The 22195-nt window shown below is 43.9% G+C and overlaps 1 protein-coding gene and 1 long non-coding RNA gene across 9 annotated transcripts in view; one reads left to right on the top strand and one right to left on the bottom strand.

Moving 5' to 3' along the window:
• Positions 1–940: 940 nt before the first annotated feature.
• On the bottom strand, positions 941–8505 carry LOC138102771 (uncharacterized). Of its 2 annotated transcripts, XR_011147531.1 has the most exons (3): positions 7807–8505; positions 5679–5799; positions 941–2394 (listed from the first exon to the last, which is right to left on the bottom strand). It is a non-coding gene; the product is annotated as an uncharacterized lncRNA (long non-coding RNA). The 2 variants fall into 2 exon arrangements; XR_011147530.1 differs by lacking the exon at positions 941–2394 and having other exon boundaries at positions 2895–5799.
• Positions 8506–13785: 5280 nt separating this feature from the next.
• The window catches only part of LOC138102760 (zinc finger protein 131-like), a 33177-nt gene continuing 24767 nt past the window's right edge, over positions 13786–22195 (top strand). For 4 of the 7 annotated variants that reach the window (XM_069000510.1, XM_069000508.1, XM_069000506.1 and 1 more), the window contains exons 1-4: positions 13786–13929; positions 17333–17471; positions 19359–19460; positions 21109–21253. In XM_069000510.1, coding sequence (XP_068856611.1) covers positions 17348–17471; positions 19359–19460; positions 21109–21253 — 371 coding nt within the window. In that variant the 5' untranslated portion in view covers positions 13786–13929; positions 17333–17347. Of the gene's footprint in view, positions 13930–17332; positions 17472–19358; positions 19461–20242; positions 20321–21108; positions 21254–22195 lie in introns of those variants that run through there. The other 3 variants (XM_069000505.1, XM_069000507.1, XM_069000509.1) reach the window with 3 other exon arrangements.

The following is a 22195-nucleotide window of genomic DNA, read 5'->3' as shown; positions in this document are numbered from 1 at the left end:
TCTCAGAGACCGTTCTGAGGATGACGCATGCCCAGGGAGAAAGGTGAAAAGTGCACTGTGAGGAAGACTACTGGTCTTCATCAGAAAGACCCCGGAGGAAGAGGAGAGGCCTTCCTCAGCATGACCACCAGGACACACAGTGCACGCGTGACCTGTATGCTAATGATATTAATGACTTCCGAGAAATAATTTGTATAACCACACCTGTCCCAAAGAATGTGATGAATATTCATAATTTAACCCATAATACTGTGTTGTAGGGAGCACCGGTGTGTGTGTTTGGAGGAGCGATCCCCACACACCTGGTACGCTGAATAAAGAAAATACCCACTTCTCTGACTCTGTCTCTGAAGCGTCTCCTGGCCCGGTTTCGGCGTGATTCAACCTTTATCTTACCTAAAGTTCCCTTAGGCGGCTTAACTCACAGTCTAAGGTTCCAGTCAGGAGGCATATTCAGGGTGGGGCGGGCTTCCTTGGGACAGCTCCGTTATATAGTGTTGCTATAATAGGCAAAAGTCCTTCATAACAATGTTTAAGCCATGAACCATAACATTTCAGTCTCTGACAGTTGTTAAAGACTTCAAAGCATTCTTCCCATAGGCTTGGGGCTTCTTTGTAAGGGGGGGAGGGAGATAAGAAGTTTGGAGATTGTAAAACACAGCCTGGTGAAGATTTGCGCATGCTCTGGGCCCTTTGATATATGTAATGCAGGGCTCAGGCTCCACCACTTTTTGCCCCTGCTAAAATGAGTTTAGCAGTGTGTGTGTGTCTCCATTTGTTTTTGGAATCCTCCAGCCAGCGAGATGATGGAATAAATCTACTCTGCACTTCAGCTGTGGGTCGTGGTTGCCTTAGTGTTACCTGCATATATATCGGAAGCCGCGGCGGGACGGGGTGCTCGGATCCCCAGCGGGGGGAGAAGAATAGACACCAGCCAATATGGTTGAAAAATATACTCCGCTTTATTAGCAGTCTAGAGGCACTTAAATAGTATACCAGCTTGTTAGCTCCTAAGTGGCTTACTTATCAGGACATATTTCTATTTCTACACAATCAGACTACATTGGCAGTTTTCCACAGTCTTATGTTCAAAAGAATGTTGTCCTTGCCTCCCCATTGCACCTGCAAGTCCAGCACTCCCTGAAATTTCTCAGGCTGAAACTGTTTTGCTTTTCACAGAGACTTTCCCATGGAAAGTGTCTCACACACACAGGCCCAAAAACCTCCAGCTCAATAGCTTGCACAGTTCTTTTATTGATCCCAATAACTCCATTCTCCAACACATATATTTGGTTCACACAGGGACTCATTTCAAAAACAGCCTCATAGACAGCTGGGCCAGAGAGCATGGTATTGAGTGGGTGTATCATATTCCCTATCATGCACCAGCCTCTGCAAAAATTGAATGGTACTGTTGGGAGGAAAGGGTTAAAATCAGAAGATTTGGTGAGAAGGGAGAAATAGTTATTTTTGCTCAAGATGACCTTGCAGCTGGGGGATGCTAAGAATATTTGATGGGGAAATTTCATGTTTTTTTCTGCCTGTTGAGAAGTGGAATTTCTGTAGAAGAGAACAGAATGCTGTAAAAGACCTAAAAAACATTCTTCACAGGCAAAGTCCTCCCAGTAGGGGGAAAGAGAGATAAGAAGCTTAAAGATTGTAAAACACAGCATTGTGAAGGACTGTGCCTGCGCCAGACCTTTTTGAAATGTGAGGCCTGGAACAGCCCAAGTGTTTTTTGCCCCTGCTAAGATGAAATAAGCTTAGCAGTGTATGTGTCCCCATTTTGCCAGAGTGGTGATGGAACAAATCTGCTCTTTACACTTCAGCTGTGGATTTTGGCCATCTTGGTTACCTACATATATTTCAGTTCACAAAAGTACAATGGACTGGTAAAAACCACATTGGAAGCAATGGGTGGTGGAACCTTCAAACATTGGGACCTACATTTAGCGAAGGCCACCTGGTTAGTTAACACCAGAGGCTCTACCAGTCGAGCTGGCCCTGTCCAATCAAAACCTCCACATACTGTAGAAGGGAATAAAGTCCCTGTGGTGCATATGAGGAATATGTTAGAGAAGAGAGTTTGGATTAGTCCTGCCTCAAGCAAAGGCAAACCCATCTATGTGATTGTTTTTCCTCAAGGAACAGGGTACACTTGGTGGGTAATGCAGAGGGATGGGGAAATGCAATGTGTACCTCAAGGGGATTGGATTTTTGGGTGAGAACAGTCTGTAATGTTGAATTTTATGATATTGGTTGCTAAATGACACTGCCACTGTGTGCCATAACTACCATGGACAATGAGGATGGACTGCTCCAGATACACCAGTTGGGAGCTCCTGATGCAGCAACCAGCCAACAGCACACCAGCCCTCCTGCCCTGGAAGACACCTAGGACAGATAGAACCCACAGTCATGGACTAAATGAACTCAACAGACATCTTGGAGGGACAGCCAATTACTATGGAAATTATACCTGTGCTTGGGTATATTTATATATATGGATATAGGGGGAAGGTGTAGGATCTGGGGGTGAGTAGATGGTATAAAATAAGGGGTGAATAATGTCCTGGTTCCAGCCCAGATCAGTGGGAGGGGGTATAGCCAAGACTGTGTTATTCAATACCACATTACATCATTGGCAGGGGAAAGGGGCTCTCTTCCAGGAAGGAGTGGCATACCTTTCCAGTGGAACAAATTGTGACAGGGTGGGGAACCCATGTACCAGAAAACAAGAATAGGTGTGGCAGACAATTGTCTGAACAGAACTATTGACAGGAAAATTAACATTATTACATTAGCAAAGCTATTAAGCAATAGCATGAGGAAATAAAAGCACTGTAAATTTAATTTCAATTTTTTTATATTAAATTAAAAACCACCAGTATTGATGAAATTGGCAATCTTTCTTTATTACTGTATTATAAAACACTGCACAGACGCTTGGGAATTTCTATATTAAAGACTATATAAAATGAATTTTAACTGGACTGAAGGTTTATGATTAGTTTTGTTTAATGTAGGATTTCTATGCTGAATGACTGCCTTAATTTCATAGGCACTTACCCTTTTAGCAGAAGACAAACATGGTAAAGGTAGTCATAGATTCAGCATTAAGGAAAAGTGTTGAAAAAGTTAATAATACAAGTTCATTCACAGGAATTACATGGCAAGCTCATAAGAACATATAGTCATTGCATGCAGCAACTCTTCTGTTGTCATGATTGACATAAAGGCTGTCGAAGAGGTGAACATCGTGTCTGTTTTGACAAATTAAATTATTATGCTTGTTTATTTGGATTAATGTTTTCATCTGGTGACAACACACGAAGCCTGGCTAACTATGGATGCCCCTGAAGACTGTGGCCTAGAAGAGAATTTGCATTTCATGTTGCCAACATTCAGACAGGAGGGCCTAGTTACAGCCAGTGCTGCTCACTTGTTATCTTTTCCTAAGGTGCCTCAGCCAAATAAACCAGCAGCTCTGTTGTAGCTGTTAGGTGTTGCTCAGCTGTTTTCTTCAGCTATGGGGATTTGGAGCTACAGGAGCCAAGCTGGGCACCACTGAAAGGAACATTTAGACTTGCTGAGTAGTATTTCAGTGCAGTTTTTGACAGCACTTAACGATATTCAAGTACCATTGAAATGATAAAAGAAAAACAACACTGTGTGCATGCCCTGCATATAAGGATGGTTATGTAATGAAGGGAGCTGAAGAGAATCATATGTACTGATTTGTGTTGGTAAGGGTTGAGGGTCCCAGGCCCTCCACCAGTTAGGCTTCCAGAATATTTTGGCAGATCACATTAAGCTACATATTCACTTGCACAAAATACAGCAACATAGCTTTCCAAATCACATCTATAAGAGCAAACATATGTATCTGCCTTCAGCAATCAGAATGCACCCATGTATTTGTTTTGATTTCACAGTTGTGTGATTTGATATACTACTTATATAGAGCTTGTTTGAATCAGGGGGATGGGAAGCAGAAGAATTAGTTTGTTAGGAACAATGCATCAAGCTTGGTCAGCATACCAAAGCAGGAAGAAAAGATAAGAGACCACTGATAAGACCAGCGGGAGTCTCGGACAGACATCCTGTGCTCAACCCAAAACTAGCTCAAACCAGTCTCGAAGCTTGAACTGGGGCCAGGGGTATAAAGAGCATGCGCAGGGAGGAAAGGTGAAAAGTTCAGGATGAGGAAGACTCTGGACTTCAGCGGAGGAAGACCCTCGGAGAGCCCTACCAAAGCCACCAAAAAACACTGGGCAAGCGCAACGCAGATGTAAATGACTTTTGGGTTCATTATAATACGAAGCGAGGCTGGGCAGGGCTAGGTGATGAATATGTATAGGCGTATTAGGAAACTTAATGAATATGGAACTTGTAACCCGATAAATACCAAGCTGAATGCAGCTGTCAGCTGTCTTGGGGCACGCATGGTTTTGGAGGAGCTATCCCCCATGTGTCCCAGCGCTGGAATAAACATACCTACTTTACTACTTATTTAGTAGTGGAGTCTTTTCCACTCATCAGTTTAGCATAACTTGCTTAGCATTAGTAGCTAAATTTGCTGAAGCCTCAGGTCACAGGCCATAAACTTTCACCTAGGTATGTTGAACTTTTACCTAGATAAGTAAAAGAAGGCCCCAGAGCCAGTTCAAGCCAGATGATAAGGAAGCTACATTCCTTAACAGAAGCTGCAACCTTAGAGAGAAGAAATGGCCCACCTAGAGACAATGAAATGTCTCGATGAAGAACCAGAAGACACAAGAGCCTAATATTACTACTGGTCTGAACTGTTGCATTGTTACAAAAAGGATAGGATATTGGATTTTAGAAGTAGTAAGGCTAAGGCTCTGCTAGGCTGTAAGGCCTCAGGTGTAGAAATAGTTCTCTTGGGAAACAGGAATGGAATGTGCTGGGTGGGGAAGTTAGGAGTAGTAAATTAGCTGGGCATGGAGAACATGTCTAAAAGTAAATAGTTCTGGGTCGATATATGTTGCATGCAAGGGGGATTTCAGTGGTGGGAGTTCGATTGAGCATTATCTAAGACTAGACAACCATGAAGATATACGGCTTGGGGTATGATTATCAATTGTTAATGTTTTGTATGTGTGCCAATGTTTGAAACTGTATAAAGAGCTGAGTGAAACGATAGGTCTTTGGGAAGCCTGATTTGGGACACCAGTCCCCAGGTCCCCGGGCCCTGAATAAAGCACCGCATAAACTGACTCTCTGTTGGTTTGTGTTTGTGGTCGGTGGGCAACAGTTTTCTGGCGACCCAGATGGGACTCCGGGGGGTCGTAGGGGCGGTTCGCGGGGTGATCTGCTCCGTGCCGGCACCAGGTGATTTCTGGGGAGACATCAGCCCGTGCCCGACCCCGCGTCCGACGGACAACCGTGAGGTAAGCCCACAAGGTGCTTTATTCCTTTTAAACCGGTGGTGGTAGCCTGCCCGGTAAGACGAGTCTCTACTCGCAGGGTTGGGGCATTGGTTTGGGATTATAAAGCCTAGGCGCTGGCCGTCAGACAGAGCGAAAGCTTTGCAGAGCCAGCCCTTGCTTCTCGCGGCGACGAGATAAGCAAGGAGGGAATTGGATATTGTGGTAATTGGTATTGGTATTAGTCTGTGTGTTATTAGTTGTGTGCGTTATTGTGTGGTTGCATACCTCTGGAATGATGCCGTTGCGGGTGTTTCGGGCTTTGTCAAGTTCAGATAAGGATATTCCGGAGGATTCTCCCCTCGGGTGTTTGCTAAGTCATTGGAAGGAGGGTAAATTGGGACGGGAACTGCGGAAAAGAGAATTGATTGATTATTGTAATAAGGTATGGCCTGAATATGAAACTGGGGGGATGCAGTGGCCGTGGAATGGCACTATTAATTCTGAAATTATAACCCCCATGATGCGGTATTTACGGGAAAATGAGAAGTGGGATGAGATACCCTATTTGGATTTGTTTTATCAGCTAATAGGAAAAAAGGACTGGCAGAGGAAATGTGGAATGATGGTGTTAGAAACGGAACCAGAGGAAACGGGGGCAGGGGAAGAAGTGGTTTTGGAGGTTTTGTGAATCAGAATGTAGGGAACCAGATGATGGGTAGGGGTAGAGGTAAATTGGGGCCCAATCAGTGCGCCCGATGCTTCGCCGAAGGTCATTAGAAGAATGAGTGCCCCCTCAATTTGGGGATGGGGACACCGATGAGTAACTTTCCAGGAGGGAATCCCATGAATCAGGGAATGAATGCGAATGATGGGTTAAACCCTTTCGCGCCAGGACCACAAGGTGTCGCTCAAGCCTTTATGATGGGGAGCTATCAAAATCAGAGCTGACTAGATAAAGATCTAAAAGTGGTCCTGGAAGTTGACGGGGGCCCAGGGAATTTAAGGTAGATACAGGAGCCACTTTCTCTGCAATCAATGAACAAATAGGACCGTTAAGTGATTCAGTTGTGAAAGTAGTAGGGGTGTCGGGGGAGGTGGTGGAGAGGTCATTCTTGCGGCCACTGGAAATCAAATTTGGAAACAAAGAATTGGATCACCAGTTTTTATATATGCCAAGCAGCCCGGAATGCTTGTTGGGGCGAGATTTATTATCGGCACTGGATGCAAAAATCATATTTGAGAAAGGGCGTGCTAAACTAGAAATCCCGGAGGGGAATCTGGCAAAACTTTTTGTGATTAAAGAGACAAAGACAGAGGAGATACCCCAGGAAATAGAACAGGCAGTAGTCCCGTGGGTATGGGAAACAGGGACCCCGGGCAGATCCAGGGTAGCCGTTCCTGTGAAAATTGAATTAAAGGAAGGGGCACACCCGGTAAGAGTTCGACAGTACCCTATCAGTTTGGAAGCCAGGAAAGGAATTGCCCCAATGATCACGCAATTTATAGCATTAGGGATTTTACAAGAATGCGAATCGGAATTTAATACTCCAATCTTTCCGGTAAGGAAACCAAATGGGAAATACAGGTTGGTGCAGGACCTGAGAGCAGTAAATGCAATTGCCAAAGATATACACCCGGTGGTGGCCAATCCATATACATTGTTAACATCGATTTCTGAGAATTTTCAGTGGTTCACAGTGATTGATCTAAAAGACGCCTTCTTCTGCATCCCACTGGCCCCCGAGAGTCGACACATTTTCGCCTTTGAATGGGAAAGCCCAGACACTCGCCGCAAGCGACAGTTAACATGGACCAGGTTGCCACAAGGATTTAAGTGTTCACCCACCATTTTTGGAAACCAGCTAGCAAAGGAGTTAGAGGAATGGAAAACTACCAAGGTAAAAGATTCTCCTTTTTCTTATGTTGTTTTACAATATGTGGATGACATACTCCTGGGAACAGAGGAGCGGGGACTGTGCTCAAAGTTAACAATTGAACTATTAAACATGTTGGGTCAGGCAGGATACCGAGTATCCAAGGAAAAAGCGCAGCTGGTGCAACAGAAGGTGATTTATCTGGGATGTGAAATATCACAAGGAGTCAGGAGAATAGGGGTGAACCGCATTCAAGCCATCTGTGCAATCCCTGTACCACGAAATAATCAGGAACTAAGATCTTTTCTAGGAATGGTCGGCTGGTGTCGCCTGTGGATTCCGAATTTCGGACTTATGGCCAAACCACTATATGAAACAATCAAGGAACCCGAATTCAAGTGGGGTAAGACACAGCACAAGGCCTTTCAGGAATTGAAGCAAGCACTCAAAGAGGCCCCCGCTCTGGGTCTGCCTGACCTGACAAAAGACTTTCAATTGTATGTGCATGAAAGGCAGAGATTAGCTTTAGGAGTACTCACACAGCGATTGGGGTCATGGAAGAGGCCCGTGGGGTACTTCTCGAAACAGCTGGACATGGTGAGCGGAGGGTGGCCAGGGTGCTTGCGAGCAGTGGCTGCTACGGTAATCCTAATTCAGGAGGCACGGAAACTGACACTGGGAAAACACATCACGGTATATGTACCTCACATGGTCATAGCCGTCTTGGAACAAAAAGGGGGGCATTGGCTCTCCTCCAGCAGAATGATGCAGTACCAGGCTCAGTTGCGGGAACAAGATGATGTTGAATTGAAAATAACCAACCATCTCAATCCAGCAGAATTCCTTAGGTCCACCCAAGAGGAAGGAGAACTGGAGCATGACTGCGTGGAGGTGATCGAACAAGTGTATGCCAGCCGTGAAGATCTGAAAGATGTCCCGATGGCAGATCCCGATGTGGAGCTGTTTACGGACGGATCCAGTTTCATGGAGCATGGAACCAGGTATGCAGGGTATGCTGTGGTGACACTCCAGGAAATAGTGGAAGCTAAAGCACTGCCTCCGGAAACTTCAGCGCAAAAAGCAGAAGTATGGGCGTTGGTAAGGGCATTGGTCCTTAGTAGAGACAGGAAAGTGAACATTTGGACTGATTCAAAGTATGCATTTGGTGTAGTTCACATCCATGGGGCTCTGTGGAAAGAAAGAGGACTTTTGACCTCTCAAGGCTCACAGATCAAACATAAGGAAGTAATAATTCAGTTGTTGGAAGCTGTACACTTACCTACAGCAGTAGCGATCATGCATGTCCGAGGTCATCAAGCAGACTCCGGGAAGGAATTTCAGGGGAATCGGATGGCAGATGAAGCTGCGAAAAGGGCAGCCAGATTGGTCTGGACTCAAATGGCTCTGATACCGACAAGAGAAAATCCCGCTGCACCTTATTTGGAAGAGAAACCGTGCTACTCTCCGGAGGATGAACGATTGGCACAATTCACTGGAGCAAGAAGGAATGTTGTAGGATGGTATGTAACACCGGTCGGACAAGTTATACTGCCAGTGGAATTAATGAAAGTAGTCATGAAAACTGAACATAACAAACTCCACTGTGGTGCAGAAGCATTGGTAGAACATCTAAAGAAAATAGTACTCTCTAATTCGATGATAACAATGGCCAAAAGAATAAATGCCACCTGCCCGATTTGCATTAAAAATAACCCGTTGGTTAGAAGACAGGTCCAAATGGGGAAAATACGTGTAGGGCCACAACCAGGGGATTATTGGCAAATAGATTTTTCCGAGTTACCAAAATCTCAGGCATACAAGTACTTACTAGTTTATGTGTGCACCTTTTCAGGATGGCCCGAAGCTTTCCCTTGCAGGACGAACCAGGCCAAGGAGGTAGTGAAAACCCTTCTCAAGGAAATTATTCCAAGGTTTGGGGTTCCTTTAGGAATATCATCAGATAGAGGACCACATTTTACTGCAGGAATCGTGCAGGAAGTTTCTACTATTCTGGGAATTCAGTGGCACTTACACACCCCCTGGAGACCTCAATCTAGTGGTCAGGTGGAACGAATGAATCAAACTCTGAAAAATCAAATTAAAAAGATTTGTCAAGAAGCTAAAATACCGTGGCCCCAAGCATTGCCTCTAGCCCTTCTGAGGATTAGGATTAAACCACGAGAAAGGATAGGGGTAAGTCCGTATGAAATTTTGTACGGCAAACCATATCATGCTATAACCTATCAAGGGGACCCACATGTAATTGGGGATCAGATGATTGTAAATTATGTTTTGTCTTTAAATAAGACCCTTGCAGCACTGAGATCCACGCTGGAGTGGAATCGACCGTTACCTCTGGACACTCCTGCTCACGATATTCACCCAGGAGACCAAGTTTATGTGAAGAACTGGTCGGTGGAGCCTCTGAAGGAAACATGGGACGGCCCCCATCAAGTGATAATGACAACTTACACCGCCGTCAAGGTCGACGGGATCAACAGCTGGATCCATTACACACGGGTCAAAAAGGTCCCCTCCCGATGGTCGGTGGAACCCCTATCTCCCACAAGAATGGTGTTCAAAGCCAAAAATTAATGCTGTTGTTGTTACTCTTGAGTAAAATAATAATTGTTGAAACCTTTGTTAAAATCACAATACCTGAATCAAGGGTGTGGGTACCGGAGAATTCAAATGTAAATCTCACATGTTTGTTTGTCGATGACCAGGGAGCTGGATGGGACAGAGTCGGGGCACGATGGAAATGGATCACCAAGGATCAAATTCAAGATAAAGGAGTAGAAACGGTCTGGGATGAGAAGCAGCAAAAAGGTAGGACTACCCTGCAGATATCCAATGTAACAAAGGCCAGAACAGGAAAATATGCTTGTATAGTTTGGATAAAAGTGAGTTATGATTATGGATTCGTAAATCTTGACATTTTAAATATCTCCCAAACAGAACCGGAAAATAAGGTCCAGGTGACTCTCCCAAATGGGAAAGTAGATATGTGGGACGGACCTCCTCTCAGAATAAAATGTACTCATAAAATTGAGACAGGGTGTCAGAAACAGATTGGAATGAAATGGTGGAAATGGAACATGACACAGGAAATGTGGAATCCACAGGTACAAGGGACAAGTTGGTGGACGCAGGGAAATGAAAGCAGAGGATGGTTGAATACAACGAACTCAGAGATTGGTAGATCGGAGGGTAAATACCTTTGTGTTCTCGTTTGTGGTAATAGGGGAGGTTATGGGGTCAGGAAGGTAGAAGTGGTATTACAACAGGATCGAGGAATCGAGCCTGAACAGGAAATATATAACGCAAAGGAAGGGCAGGATTTGGTTTTAAGATGTAGGATACCAACTGAAAGCTACACTGAGTATGAATGGTGGTTTGGAGGACAGAACTTGGTGGCTCAAGGGAAATATCAAATTAGAAGAAAACCCCAAGAAATAGTGTTAGTAATTAAAGAGGTCCTGGAACAGCAAGATAATGGACAATACTGGTGTTGGGTTGCTCGAGATGATTGGTGGGCAACCGGGATGATTAGTGTTTATGTTGAAAGAACAAGGGTGACTCGGCAGGTACCAGAGGATGAAATCCGAACCAAACCAGAGAATCTGATTGTGGGTTTAATTAGGGATTTTGGGCAAACACAAAATGTATCAGCAATCACTGCATGTCTGCCTTTGCCCCATGCGGCAGGAGATCCTATACCATGGGGAATTATACCAGCTCCAGACATGCCTGCCTCTAATCGAACAGTTACCTTAAGTTGTACCCAGGAGACTAGGATCCGAACCAAATTGGTTAATCGGACAAATGTGATAAGGAAACACTAGAAAACCCCGGGGAACAGAGCAGATTGTTACAAGCTTCTGAATGCTGTATTTACCAAAATCGGAAGATTCCATGGAGTAGGATGGTGTGAATACGATGAGAGGCAAACGCTAGAAGTCCCGGCAACTGAACAATATTTTGAAATAATATGCCAGAATGTTACAAACACAACTACCATGGAGCAATGGCAGACAATCTGGGGACCTAGTTTGTTAGAAACCTATAGTTACATAGGAACAGTTCAATGGTGTATTTATTGGAAGGGACGGAAAAATCAAACTTACTCAAAGACCTATCAAGGACAGGGTAGTTGGAGAAAAGATGCACCTGGAATGACCGATTGGAATTGCACTAAGGTCTTCACTTGTGACAGCCCAAGTGAGTCTGTGAGTCTACTGCCTGTAAAGGTACTTTTGAGATTTGGCTGTGAATGTAGGGGATATAACCACACGATAAAAGACAAAAATACAGAAGGAGAGTTAAACTGTAAAACTACATCAATCCGAGCTCCAGGAAATTTAGTTTGGGTAATGGGTCACGGACACTGGACCACTCATATGCCGGTAGATGGTCCAACTACACAAATTACTTTAGGAGTTCCAACTCTTTGTCCTTTTTGGAAATCGACAAAATTGACGGCCTCAGAAATACAAATGAGACATAAGCGAGATATAAGTCAGGAAATTGGAGACATAGGGTTAGAAGAAGGGGAAGATTGGCATGGACCTTCTTCAGGAGTTAAATTTGGGTGGGTATTAGAATCTCTCTTTGCACCAATATCATCATATCGAAACAGGGAAATGTTGTACAAATTGTTGGGGCAAACAGAAAGGTTGGCGGCTGTGACCAAGAAGGGATTCAAGGACTTAAATCTGCAGTTACAAGCTTCGTCTAGGATGACAATTCAAAATCGGATGGCTTTAGATATGATATTGTTGAAGGAGCATGGCATATGTGGATATCTGCATGGTAGAGATGATCATTGCTGCATTCACATCCCGAATGTTACACAGGAAGTAGAAAAGGATATAAGTCAATTAGAACAGATTGAAGGAAAGGTGAATAATATTCAGAAAGAGGCAGAACATAATTGAGTTGGAGAACTGTTCAGCTCCCTGGGAATTCGGATGTCCGGATGGATATCCTCAATTGTACAGTATGGAATCATGATTGTTATAATCATTTTAGTTGCCTTAATAGTATATAAGTGTCTTTTAGGAATGATTGTCAAGGAAGGTCAACACTCTCGGCGAATAATGAAGGCGATAATGCGAAGAGAAGTTCTGGCAGAACCAGCCACTCCACCTCCTGCTTATCGCGAAAAGGCAACATGAATTGTTGAGCATCCTTGCGAACCCAGAAGAAGCTCGAAGGATGCTCAAAAGGGGGGACTTGTTACAAAAAGGATAGGATATTGGATTTTAGAAGTAGTAAGGCTAAGGCTCTGCTAGGCTGTAAGGCCTCAGGTGTAGAAATAGTTCTCTTGGGAAACAGGAATGGAATGTGCTGGGTGGGGAAGTTAGGAGTAGTGAATTAGCTGGGCATAGAGAACATGTCTAAAAGTAAATAGTTCTGGGTCGATATATGTTGCATGCAAGGGGGATTTCAGTGGTGGGAGTTCGATTGAGCATTATCTAAGACTAGACAACCATGAAGATATACGGCTTGGGGTATGATTATCAATTGTTAATGTTTTGTATGTGTGCCAATGTTTGAAACTGTATAAAGAGCTGAGTGAAACGATAGGTCTTTGGGAAGCCTGATTTGGGACACCAGTCCCCAGGTCCCCGGGCCCTGAATAAAGCACCGCATAAACTGACTCTCTGTTGGTTTGTGTTTGTGGTCGGTGGGCAACAGCATGAGGGGTGGGGAATTGAGATTATAAGGGTATAATTGCCCAGTGATTTTTTTTGTTCGAGGTCCCTCTTCAGACACATCCAGCTTAAGCTATAGTGCTATTAATAAAAAGGACTACATAGAAGAAGCTCCTTTCGACTTATTGATTCAGCAGAAACCTAGAATTGAACCCTATTATGGCGGTTAGCATATATAATTTCCATAACACAGTAAAGGCAGTCAATTATTGCCAACACTTGGTTACAAGTAATTTGCACGTACTTGTTGGTTCATTTATGAAACTGGCAAACGTAGAGACTTTTAAGTCTGGGGAAAAAAACGACGGTGCTTAATCTTATCCTAATGATGAATTAAATTGCATTTTTCTTTCACGTTCAGAAAGCACCCGTGTTCCTCCCAGGGGTGGAACAGTCGAAGCCACTCCCACAAGCCAACCGTCCTGCCAGGCGCAATGGCCACCCACCGGCGCTAGGACTCCCGCCACAGCTCAGGACTGGGACTGCACGAAATAACCGTCGGAGCCGCAGGTTCCCACGGCTGCCCCACCCCGCGTGGGCACTATCTGCTCCCCTGCGGAGAGAGCTAGCGACGCGGAGGCGGGTCAATCCTAGGGGAAGTAGCCCCCCTGCCCCCTCCCCCTGCCGTTCCCAAGCCCAACCCGGCTGCGGCGCTTCACGGCGGCGCCACCCACCCCCAACGGCCGCTCTCCACCCGCAGCCATACGGTGCTGACACACGCACGCATCCCAGACAAACTCTCAGAATGCTCCGAGCAGTCGAACCCCGCCCCTCACTACCTGCGCACCCTGTCGTGTGAAAGGTAACCCTATCGTCACTTCCGCACGCTGTGCAGGCCGGGAATGCGAGTAGCGATTGGCCGGCGCCTGCCCCGCTTTTCAACGTGCAGGGGAGCAGGAAGCGGTAACGGCAGAGCAAGCGCGGCAGGGTGAGTGGCTCCTTACGGTGAGTGGCTCCTTACGGTGAGTTACCCAGTAGAACTGCCTCCAGTGTGACCCGCTCGGGAATTGAAAAGGAATCGACTTAATGCGCCCTTTGATGACGCAATAACGACTAATGAGGTGGCGGTGTTGCTAAACGCATGGTTTGGGCCGGCACTGGTCGGGTTCCCTCCTCAGGGGTGTCCTCATGGGATACTCGTGCCTGCCGGCGGTTGCGCACACCTCTCTCGGAATGCCCGTGTCCGGCAGGCACTTAGCGCTGACTAGGCCTTCTGCCACTTCTGAGACTCGGCGGGCGCACATTTGTTTCTCCACCTGAGGCGGGCTCTGCTGCCGCCTTACGATTGGCGGGGTTCGCGCAGACTACTGTCAGCGCCCGCCGGTGGGACTGCGACTGTCCGCGGGGCTGTGAGGGGCTTTGACAGGGCTGGGCCTTGGCCTGGCTTTCGAGAGCTCCGCGCAGACTCGAGCCGGCGGGAACTACAAGGGGTTTTGGTGGCGGGTCGCAGTTCCGCCTCTCAGCCGCTATGGACAACGTGAGGCCTCTCCTGCCCCTTGGAAGTGCGACACCTAATGTGTGCCCTGCCCTGCTTGTCAGGGCGTGGGTGCCTTGGTCGCCTCTGTCTTAGCGATAGTGAGGCCTCGTATGTGATTGAGAGGGAACGGAGGGGCTGGCTCGTGTCCTTTCTCTGTGGTTGCTATCTTTGAAGAAAAATAAATAGAAAAGTGCACAAGAAGTTCTCATGTCTGTGTTATTTTGAAGCAACTACTGCTGTTACCCACCAAACACCCCTCATTCGCCTTTCCTGATGTGGCTACAATGAGATGGCAGTGGTTTGGCCAGTGCTCAGTCTGCTGTTCTGTGTTGTCTGCTTTGCCTGCCTGCATTTGTGTACAATACATATAGACAAAGAAAAAAAATATCTTGTGCCTGAAATAAGAGGAGTTCCTGTTGAAGTCCAGGAGTGTGGAAGTAATAAGATGGCTTCACTGAGGTAGATTTATAAGAACAAATTTGCTAATTGTGTGTATATTGTGTGAGATGTGTCTAGTGTCAGAAGTTAATAAGGTTAAGTCAGTAGTCAACTGGGTCTACTGAAAAATCCAGGTAAATATCTGAATTAATCCAGTTTTCATCACTCATGAATGAGTCTGCATGTAAGTGTCAACTTGGATCACTTCTGTCTGCCTTCCTTGGCATCTTGGTTTTTCTCTGAGGACTGCATTTCGCTTCTTGCTCCAAAGTAGTCATGCTCTCATTGAACATATGCTGTTCTGTTGGGCTTTCTTCTGCAATATCACTGAGTTTAAAATTAGAAGGTTCAATGAATGGTGCAACTGTATTTAGATGGGTGATAAATTCACTTTTTTTTTACTAGTCTTGTGTTAATTCAGGACAATAAATTATCTATCATAAGTTGGTTTTTTATTTGTGATTTTTAGTGTTCTGAGAGACTGAAACTTTTTAAAATTTCTTCGATTGGGGGGCTTGCTCTGTTATTTTGGGGGGTGTAAGATCTCCCTATAAACACAATTTGGAAGTAAATTCTGGATAGGTGGAAATAATGAGATTTGAGGTTGAAATTTTGTTTGGTTTAACTTTTAGGGAATTACACTTTTAACTGCAAGTCATCTATCAATGTACAATGTGCCAAAAATGGGCAAGAAAAATTAAACAGTGAAGTAAATGGCTGACAACTTTCTACATAAAACTTCATAGAATGATGGATGGAAGAAAGATGCTGATCATCTGTCTTAGACCCATCATAGATGAGGTGAAGGCAGCAGCATTCTTTTCCTTCAACCTCACTTTCTCTTGCCCTCACAAGATCCTGATATGTATTTCAACATCTGCTTGGCAAAGCAGTGATAGCAGATAGAACTAGACTTCCATAAGCAGTTGCTTCTGCTCTTTTCCATCTCTTGGCAAAATGATTTCTCTGTGGGACAGTTTTTCTGAGATGCAAGAGTGTGTTTTGTGGTAATAATAGGAATTCCACAATTTCCTTTACTTGATGTCTGTTAGTCATAAGAGAATAACTTTGCTTTTATCATAACCAGGTAATTCTTCTTCAGTATGTGTTTGTTGGAAGCAAGGTAGAATTTACACAGCTGCACAGGGGTGTTAGCAACCATGGTGGCATCAGCTCAGGACTTTTCAATTCAAATCACATACAAAAAATCTGCACAAGTTAGGGAACACCTGCTATCTAGTTTCTTCTAGCACTCTAAAGAAAACTTCTTTGCCACACCTTAATTTTCCATCTCTATATTCAATGTTTGGCTTATTACTAGATGCTCTCCTAACTTTCTTCCTTTTGTCCATACTAAGTACAAAAATAAAGGAATTTGAGACATACCCTTCACTATAAAACTCATTCAAGCCTAATGACCATCTCTCAGAAACCATATGCTCTTCAAAGTGAGTTAGACTATGACAAGAAACAAAGTTTCTGCATTAATGTGACTTTGAAATCTTTGCTTTTTCTGTGGCATTCTCAGTGTGAGCCATGTGAATGTAGAAGTTGAAGATGAGTGCTGCTGCACAGATCTGAAGTAATTTTGCCCAGAGTTAATTTGTGAAATGCTTTCATTGAAGCATTTGAACTCTCTCCAGAGATTCTTTTGCATCAGCAGTACACCATTCATGTCTCATCCACAGGCTCAGGCTTCTGCTAAACTTTTTCAAGTTTGAGGATCTCTGCAACTCCTACCTCCAGCTATGTTTGTTGTATAAGTAAGGGAGGAAGAGTCATGAGATTACAAGCCTACATGTCTCTTTTAAAAGTTGGCAAAGAATATTTCACCTTGTAGGGGGAGAAGTGTAAGAAGCCTGGGTGAATAAGAAGCTCTTTGCTCCTGGGTGTGACAACACATTAAATCCCTGGCAACTCCTGTGTACCCAGAAGCTGAAAAGTGCTTTTATTACATCCTTATTTAAAGGAAGTAAACATCTTGTGTTTACTAGATACAAAATGTGACTTAAGTATGAAAAGTTTTAGAACCATTCTTTCACAAAGAGAATTGGTAGAATTGCAAGAAGTAACTATAAAGATTCTGACATTATGTTGCCGAGATGGAGAATAGTTAGCTGTGGAGATGTTACACCCCTGCAGTATTTGCTTCAAGGGAGGTGGGTCCCTGCTGAATTTGTAGAATAAAGAAATGCATTTACCAACTTTGACTGTTTCTTCATGTGTATAAATAAGGCCATACTTCATTAACCCTCATGTTTCCTACCTGACAACTAAAATCAGATAAACCTGTTACCAAGACAGTATGGTGTTTCCATTGGTTTTGTAGTCTCTAAAAAGTGCTAGTTAGTTCATGTTTGTATAATAAGCTGACTGTGCATAGTACTTTCTAAGTGGCACAGTATTCTTACTGTCCTACCACATCTTTTGCAGACTAATCCTTTTGCCATGGAAGCCGAAGAAATTATGGAATGTATCCAGGAATTCCCTGAACACTATAAAGTTATTTTGGATAGACTGAATGAACAACGTGAACAGGACCAGTTTACAGATATCACGCTGATTGTTGATGGTATGTATACACCTGAGAACCAGTTGGTATCCAGAGAATTCTGAAAGCTATGCTGGGAAGCTGTTGGGTTTGTCACAGGTCAACTGTCAAACTGCGCTGCGAACATTCTTGGCTCTGTATTGGTGTGTGAGTTGCTTGCAGAGTTTCAGTTATTAATCTTGGGCTGAACAGAGTCTCCAGCAGAGATTAATAATTTTGCTTCTGCTTTTTATAGAATCCCAGAATGGCCTGGATTGAAAGGGACCTTAAAGCTCATCTGGTTCTAACCCCCTGCCATGGGCAGGGACACCTTCCACTAGACCAGGTTGCTCAAAGCCCCATCCAACCTGGCCTTGAACACTTCCAGGGATGGGGCAGCCACAGGTTCTCTGGGCAGCCTGTGCCAGGGCCTCACCGCCCTTACAGGGAAGAATTTATTCCTAAACCATTAAAACCATTAGTATTAAAACCATTCCCATTTGTCCTATCACTATCTGTTCATGTAAAAAGTCAGTCTCTTTTTTTATAAGCCCCCTTTAAGCACTGGAAGGTGCTCTAAGGTCTCCTCAGAGCCTTTTCTTCTCCAGGCTGAACAGCTCCAACTCTCTCTGCCTGTCTTCATAGGAGAGGTGTTTCAGCCCTGTGAGCATCTTTGTGGCCTCCTCTGGACCTGCTATAACAAGTCCACATTATTCTTGTGCTGAGGACTCCAGACCTGGATGCAGTGCTCCAGGTGGGGTTTCATGAGAGCAGAGTAGAGGGGGAGAGTAGGGAGCTCCTTCCAAACAAGGAGCTGAACTTGTACAAATATTGGTTGATTATTTAAAAAAAAAAAAAAGAAAAACCAGCTTGAAATAAGGTCGCCTTCTTGCTTCTTGGGTATCTGCCTACTATTTTAGTCTATAATTAAAATAGTGTAGAACAACTCACTTATCTTTTTCTACGTGTTCTAAAGACATAAGTATTAGTTTAAAAGGAAGATGGACATGCAAATGCTTATTATCTCATTAGAAAAGGTGGTGTCTGATAGGTCACCTAAGATAGCTTCTTATCCCAAACATGTCTTAGAATGGATGAGCACTTCAATGAAGATAGGCAGTGTCCACTAGGACAGACCTAGCTAAAGGATCCTTAAAAAGATAGCAAGAATTCACTTGAAAGAAAACGTACCTACAGAGCCTGGATTAGAAAAAAGTAAGCAAATGAAGAAAAAAATTATTCTTTGGAATCACCGTAGTTTTACTGATGCTTGTACAAAACTTATCCTGAATGTTTGTTCCTGCTCTAGTATTACCACAGCCACGTGTTGAGCTCAAAACTTTTCTTGTGCAGCTGTGTAGTTCTAATACGTGTTGGTTCTCTTACCTGTGTTCCACGGAGCCTTCTGGGTGTTCATGCCTGCACCAGGGAGAAGGCAACACAGTGATGGAGAATACACAGTCTGGAAAACAGGAAGAACAGAGCTAAACCACTTTTGTTCTGCAGGGATCTTTATGCTGGCAGAAGTGATGATTGAATACATCCATATGTAAGAGCAGCAAAAACCAAGGAGAGCTTGGATAAAATCTGAGATCTGAGCCCAAGACACACAGGAAAAAGTTTGAACAGGAATTTCCCACAACTTAAATATTTGAAGAGAGAAACACTCTTGAGTGAGTCATTCAGCTGACTGAATTGCAGAGCTTCAACAAGGTCAATGATGTCAGCAAGGATCTGCATAAGATAGGACAGGCTAGCTGCAGTGGTATCCCATGTTACAAGGAGACATGCTAAGTGACTATGTGCTGCTGGAATAGATTTGTAGACTGGATGATTCTGCAGCTGTTCTCTTCTCTGCATCTGCACTTATTCTGCACCATGAGTAAAGAAGGTGTTATCCTAAATCAAACTTTTTGTCTCTCTTTGTAGGTCACCATTTCAAAGCTCATAAGGCTGTTCTTGCTGCCTGTAGCCAGTTCTTCTACAAATTCTTCCAAGATTTCACTCAGGAGCCCTTGGTGGAGATTGAAGGTAGTCTGATTCATGCAAATTAAAACCTTCAGAGTTGTGTGCCCATGCTCAAAATGAATGTAGTATCCCTGGTATGGGCTTAAATGCATGCTTGATCATATTGATTAGCTTTCTAGATATCAGCTCTTGAGTTGTGAGGTAATGTTGTGGTTTAACCCTGACTGGCAACCAAGCACCACAGAGCCAGGCTGGCTCATTTTCCACCAGTGGGATGGGGGGGGGAGAATCAGAAGGGTAAAAGTGAGAAAGGACCTCACGGACTGAGATAAAACCAGTTTAATAATTAAAAAGAAATTGTAATTTTGTAAAAATTATAAGTAAAAGAGAAAAGAAAGAGGAAAAAACCAAGGAAGACAAGTGATGCAAATTAAAACAGTTGCTTGCCACCAACTGACCAATGCCCAACCAATCCCCTAACAGTGGCCCCTCCACCTGCCTCCCACACACACTATATACTGAGCATGATGTCATATGGTCTGGAATATCCCTTTGGTCAGTTGGAGTCACCTGTCCTGGCTGTGTCTCCTACCAACCGCCCACACACCCTCAGCCCACTTGCTGTCAGGGCAGTGTGAGAAGCAGAAAAGGCCTTGGCTCTGTGTAAGTGCTGCTCAGCAGTAACTGGAACATCAGTGTGTTATCAACACTGTTTCAGCACAGGAAGGACATCGACCTGTTGGAGCAAGTCCAGAGGAGGCCACCAGGATGATCAGAGGGCTGGAGCACCTCTGCTATGAGGAAAGGCTGGGAGAATTGGGATTGTTCAGCCTGGAGAAGAGAAGCTTCAGGGTGACCTAATTGGGGCCTTCCAGTACCTGAAGGGAGTCTACGGGAAAGATGGAGAGAGACTATTTACAAAGGTCTGGAGTGACAAGACAAGGGGGAATGGCTTCACACTGACAGACAGTAGGTTTAGATTAGATATTAGGAAAAAATTCTTTACTGTGAGGGTAATGATGCCCTGGCACAGGTTGCCCAGAGAAGTTGTAGACTCTTCATCCCTGGAAGTGTTCAAGGCCAGGTTGGATGGGGCTTTGAGCAACCTGGTCTAGTGGAAGGTGTCCCTGCCCATGGCAGGGGGTTGAAACTAGATGATCTTTAAAGTCCCTTCCAACCCAAGCCATTCTATGATTGAGCACAGATCCAAAACATAGCCCCATGCTAGCTACTATGAAGAAATTTAACTCTGTCCCAACCAAAACCAGTACAGGTAGCTATTGCCACTGGAAAAGAACTTCCCCTGAAGAAAAATTAAAAATAAAAAGATACCTTGGCTGGGGTGCAAGAACAGGATAGATGTGGAGCAATACCTGCCTGGTAGGTAAGAAGAAATTTCCTGGAGCAATTCAGCTTCTGGTAACTTGCTGCTCAGAGATCTCTTGAAAGAGAGAGATCATATTTTTATGTTTAAATTTGAACTTTTTAATTTTATACAAGTAGCTTTTTGTTCATCTTATCCTTCTTTTTATCTTTGTCATGGAATGACTGTAGTTGTCCCATATTCACCTGTTTCTATAGACTTTTTACTCCAATGTGAGCCTTTCAAGGGTGGCATCTTCTTGAAACTGGCTATTGGAGTACTGTGAGCAGGCAAGTGTGAAAGACTGAGGAATTGTTAAAAGAAGCTGTTTTTCTTGCTTGTAAACAGGTGTAAGTAACATGGCATTTCGTCACCTAATTGAGTTCACCTATACAGCAAAACTAATGGTCCAAGGTGAGGAAGAAGCAAATGATGTTTGGAAAGCAGCTGAGTATCTACAGATGTTAGAAGCGATCAAAGCACTTGAAATCAGGTAAACACATAAGTCTTTTTTTCTTCCCAACACTGAAATGTAGAGTCTTAAGAATCCTTGTATGAGAGCTGCCAGTATTTTGCAGTGCTCTTCTTTATCCTGAAACCTTCTAAACTCATGTGGTATCATATACTCTTCTACTATAAGATATGGGTCAGAATTATACAGGCTAAAAAAATGAATGTCACATTCTTTGGGCTAGAACTCGATGACAAGTGACATGGCTGGTAAATGTTGCAGACATTGTAGGGCTGTGACTTTGTGATAACTAATATCAGGACTCTGTACTGACTGCCTGCACCTGATTGACAGCTGGCTGTACAGTGATGATATCTCTCAGGTAATTAGACCACATTAACAAGTTTGCACTGCTCTTTTGATTTCATGCAGCTTTCTGCTTTCAAGAGAATAGGCAGTGATTTTAAAGCTTCTTGTTGCAAATTTAGTCTCTCAAACTTCTTGAACAAACATAGTTGTTATAATTGGTTTTATATGGGATCAGTACTTAATCAAATGTTGCTGTAGCACCTTTTATCCAGTACAAAGAACTGTAATCCATTACCAAATTCCAACCTGAGAAAAGCAGGTGCCATTCCCATCATGCTATTTTTCTTCCCCTTCTTTCTCTTTCACGAAGTGCTGTCATGTTCTCATTTCTTCTGTATGCTATACTGTTCTTCTGTCATGAAGCAGGGGGAGGGGCAATAAATACCTCTGAGCATTACCGTTATCCTTGCTTTCTCTTCTAGACATGCTGAAAGGTCTTTGTGTTCAGGCTAAGGAAAGACTGTTGTTTTTTCTTTATCTCCACATAGACACACTAAGCTGAGTGGCATTGACACTGAGTTCCTCTAGTAGCCAAACAAATTATAAAACTTCCATTGACATGGTACCCTGGAAACTTGGTTTTCAACATCAGTGGTTTTTTTGTTTTTTGGAATC

The sequence above is a fragment of the Aphelocoma coerulescens genome (assembly GCF_041296385.1).
Source record: "Aphelocoma coerulescens isolate FSJ_1873_10779 chromosome W unlocalized genomic scaffold, UR_Acoe_1.0 ChrW_unloc_scaf_1, whole genome shotgun sequence".
NCBI classification, from domain to species: domain Eukaryota; kingdom Metazoa; phylum Chordata; class Aves; order Passeriformes; family Corvidae; genus Aphelocoma; species Aphelocoma coerulescens.
The sequence above is the reverse complement of the archived record's forward strand: the minus strand, read 5'-3'. Positions and strand labels throughout refer to the sequence as shown.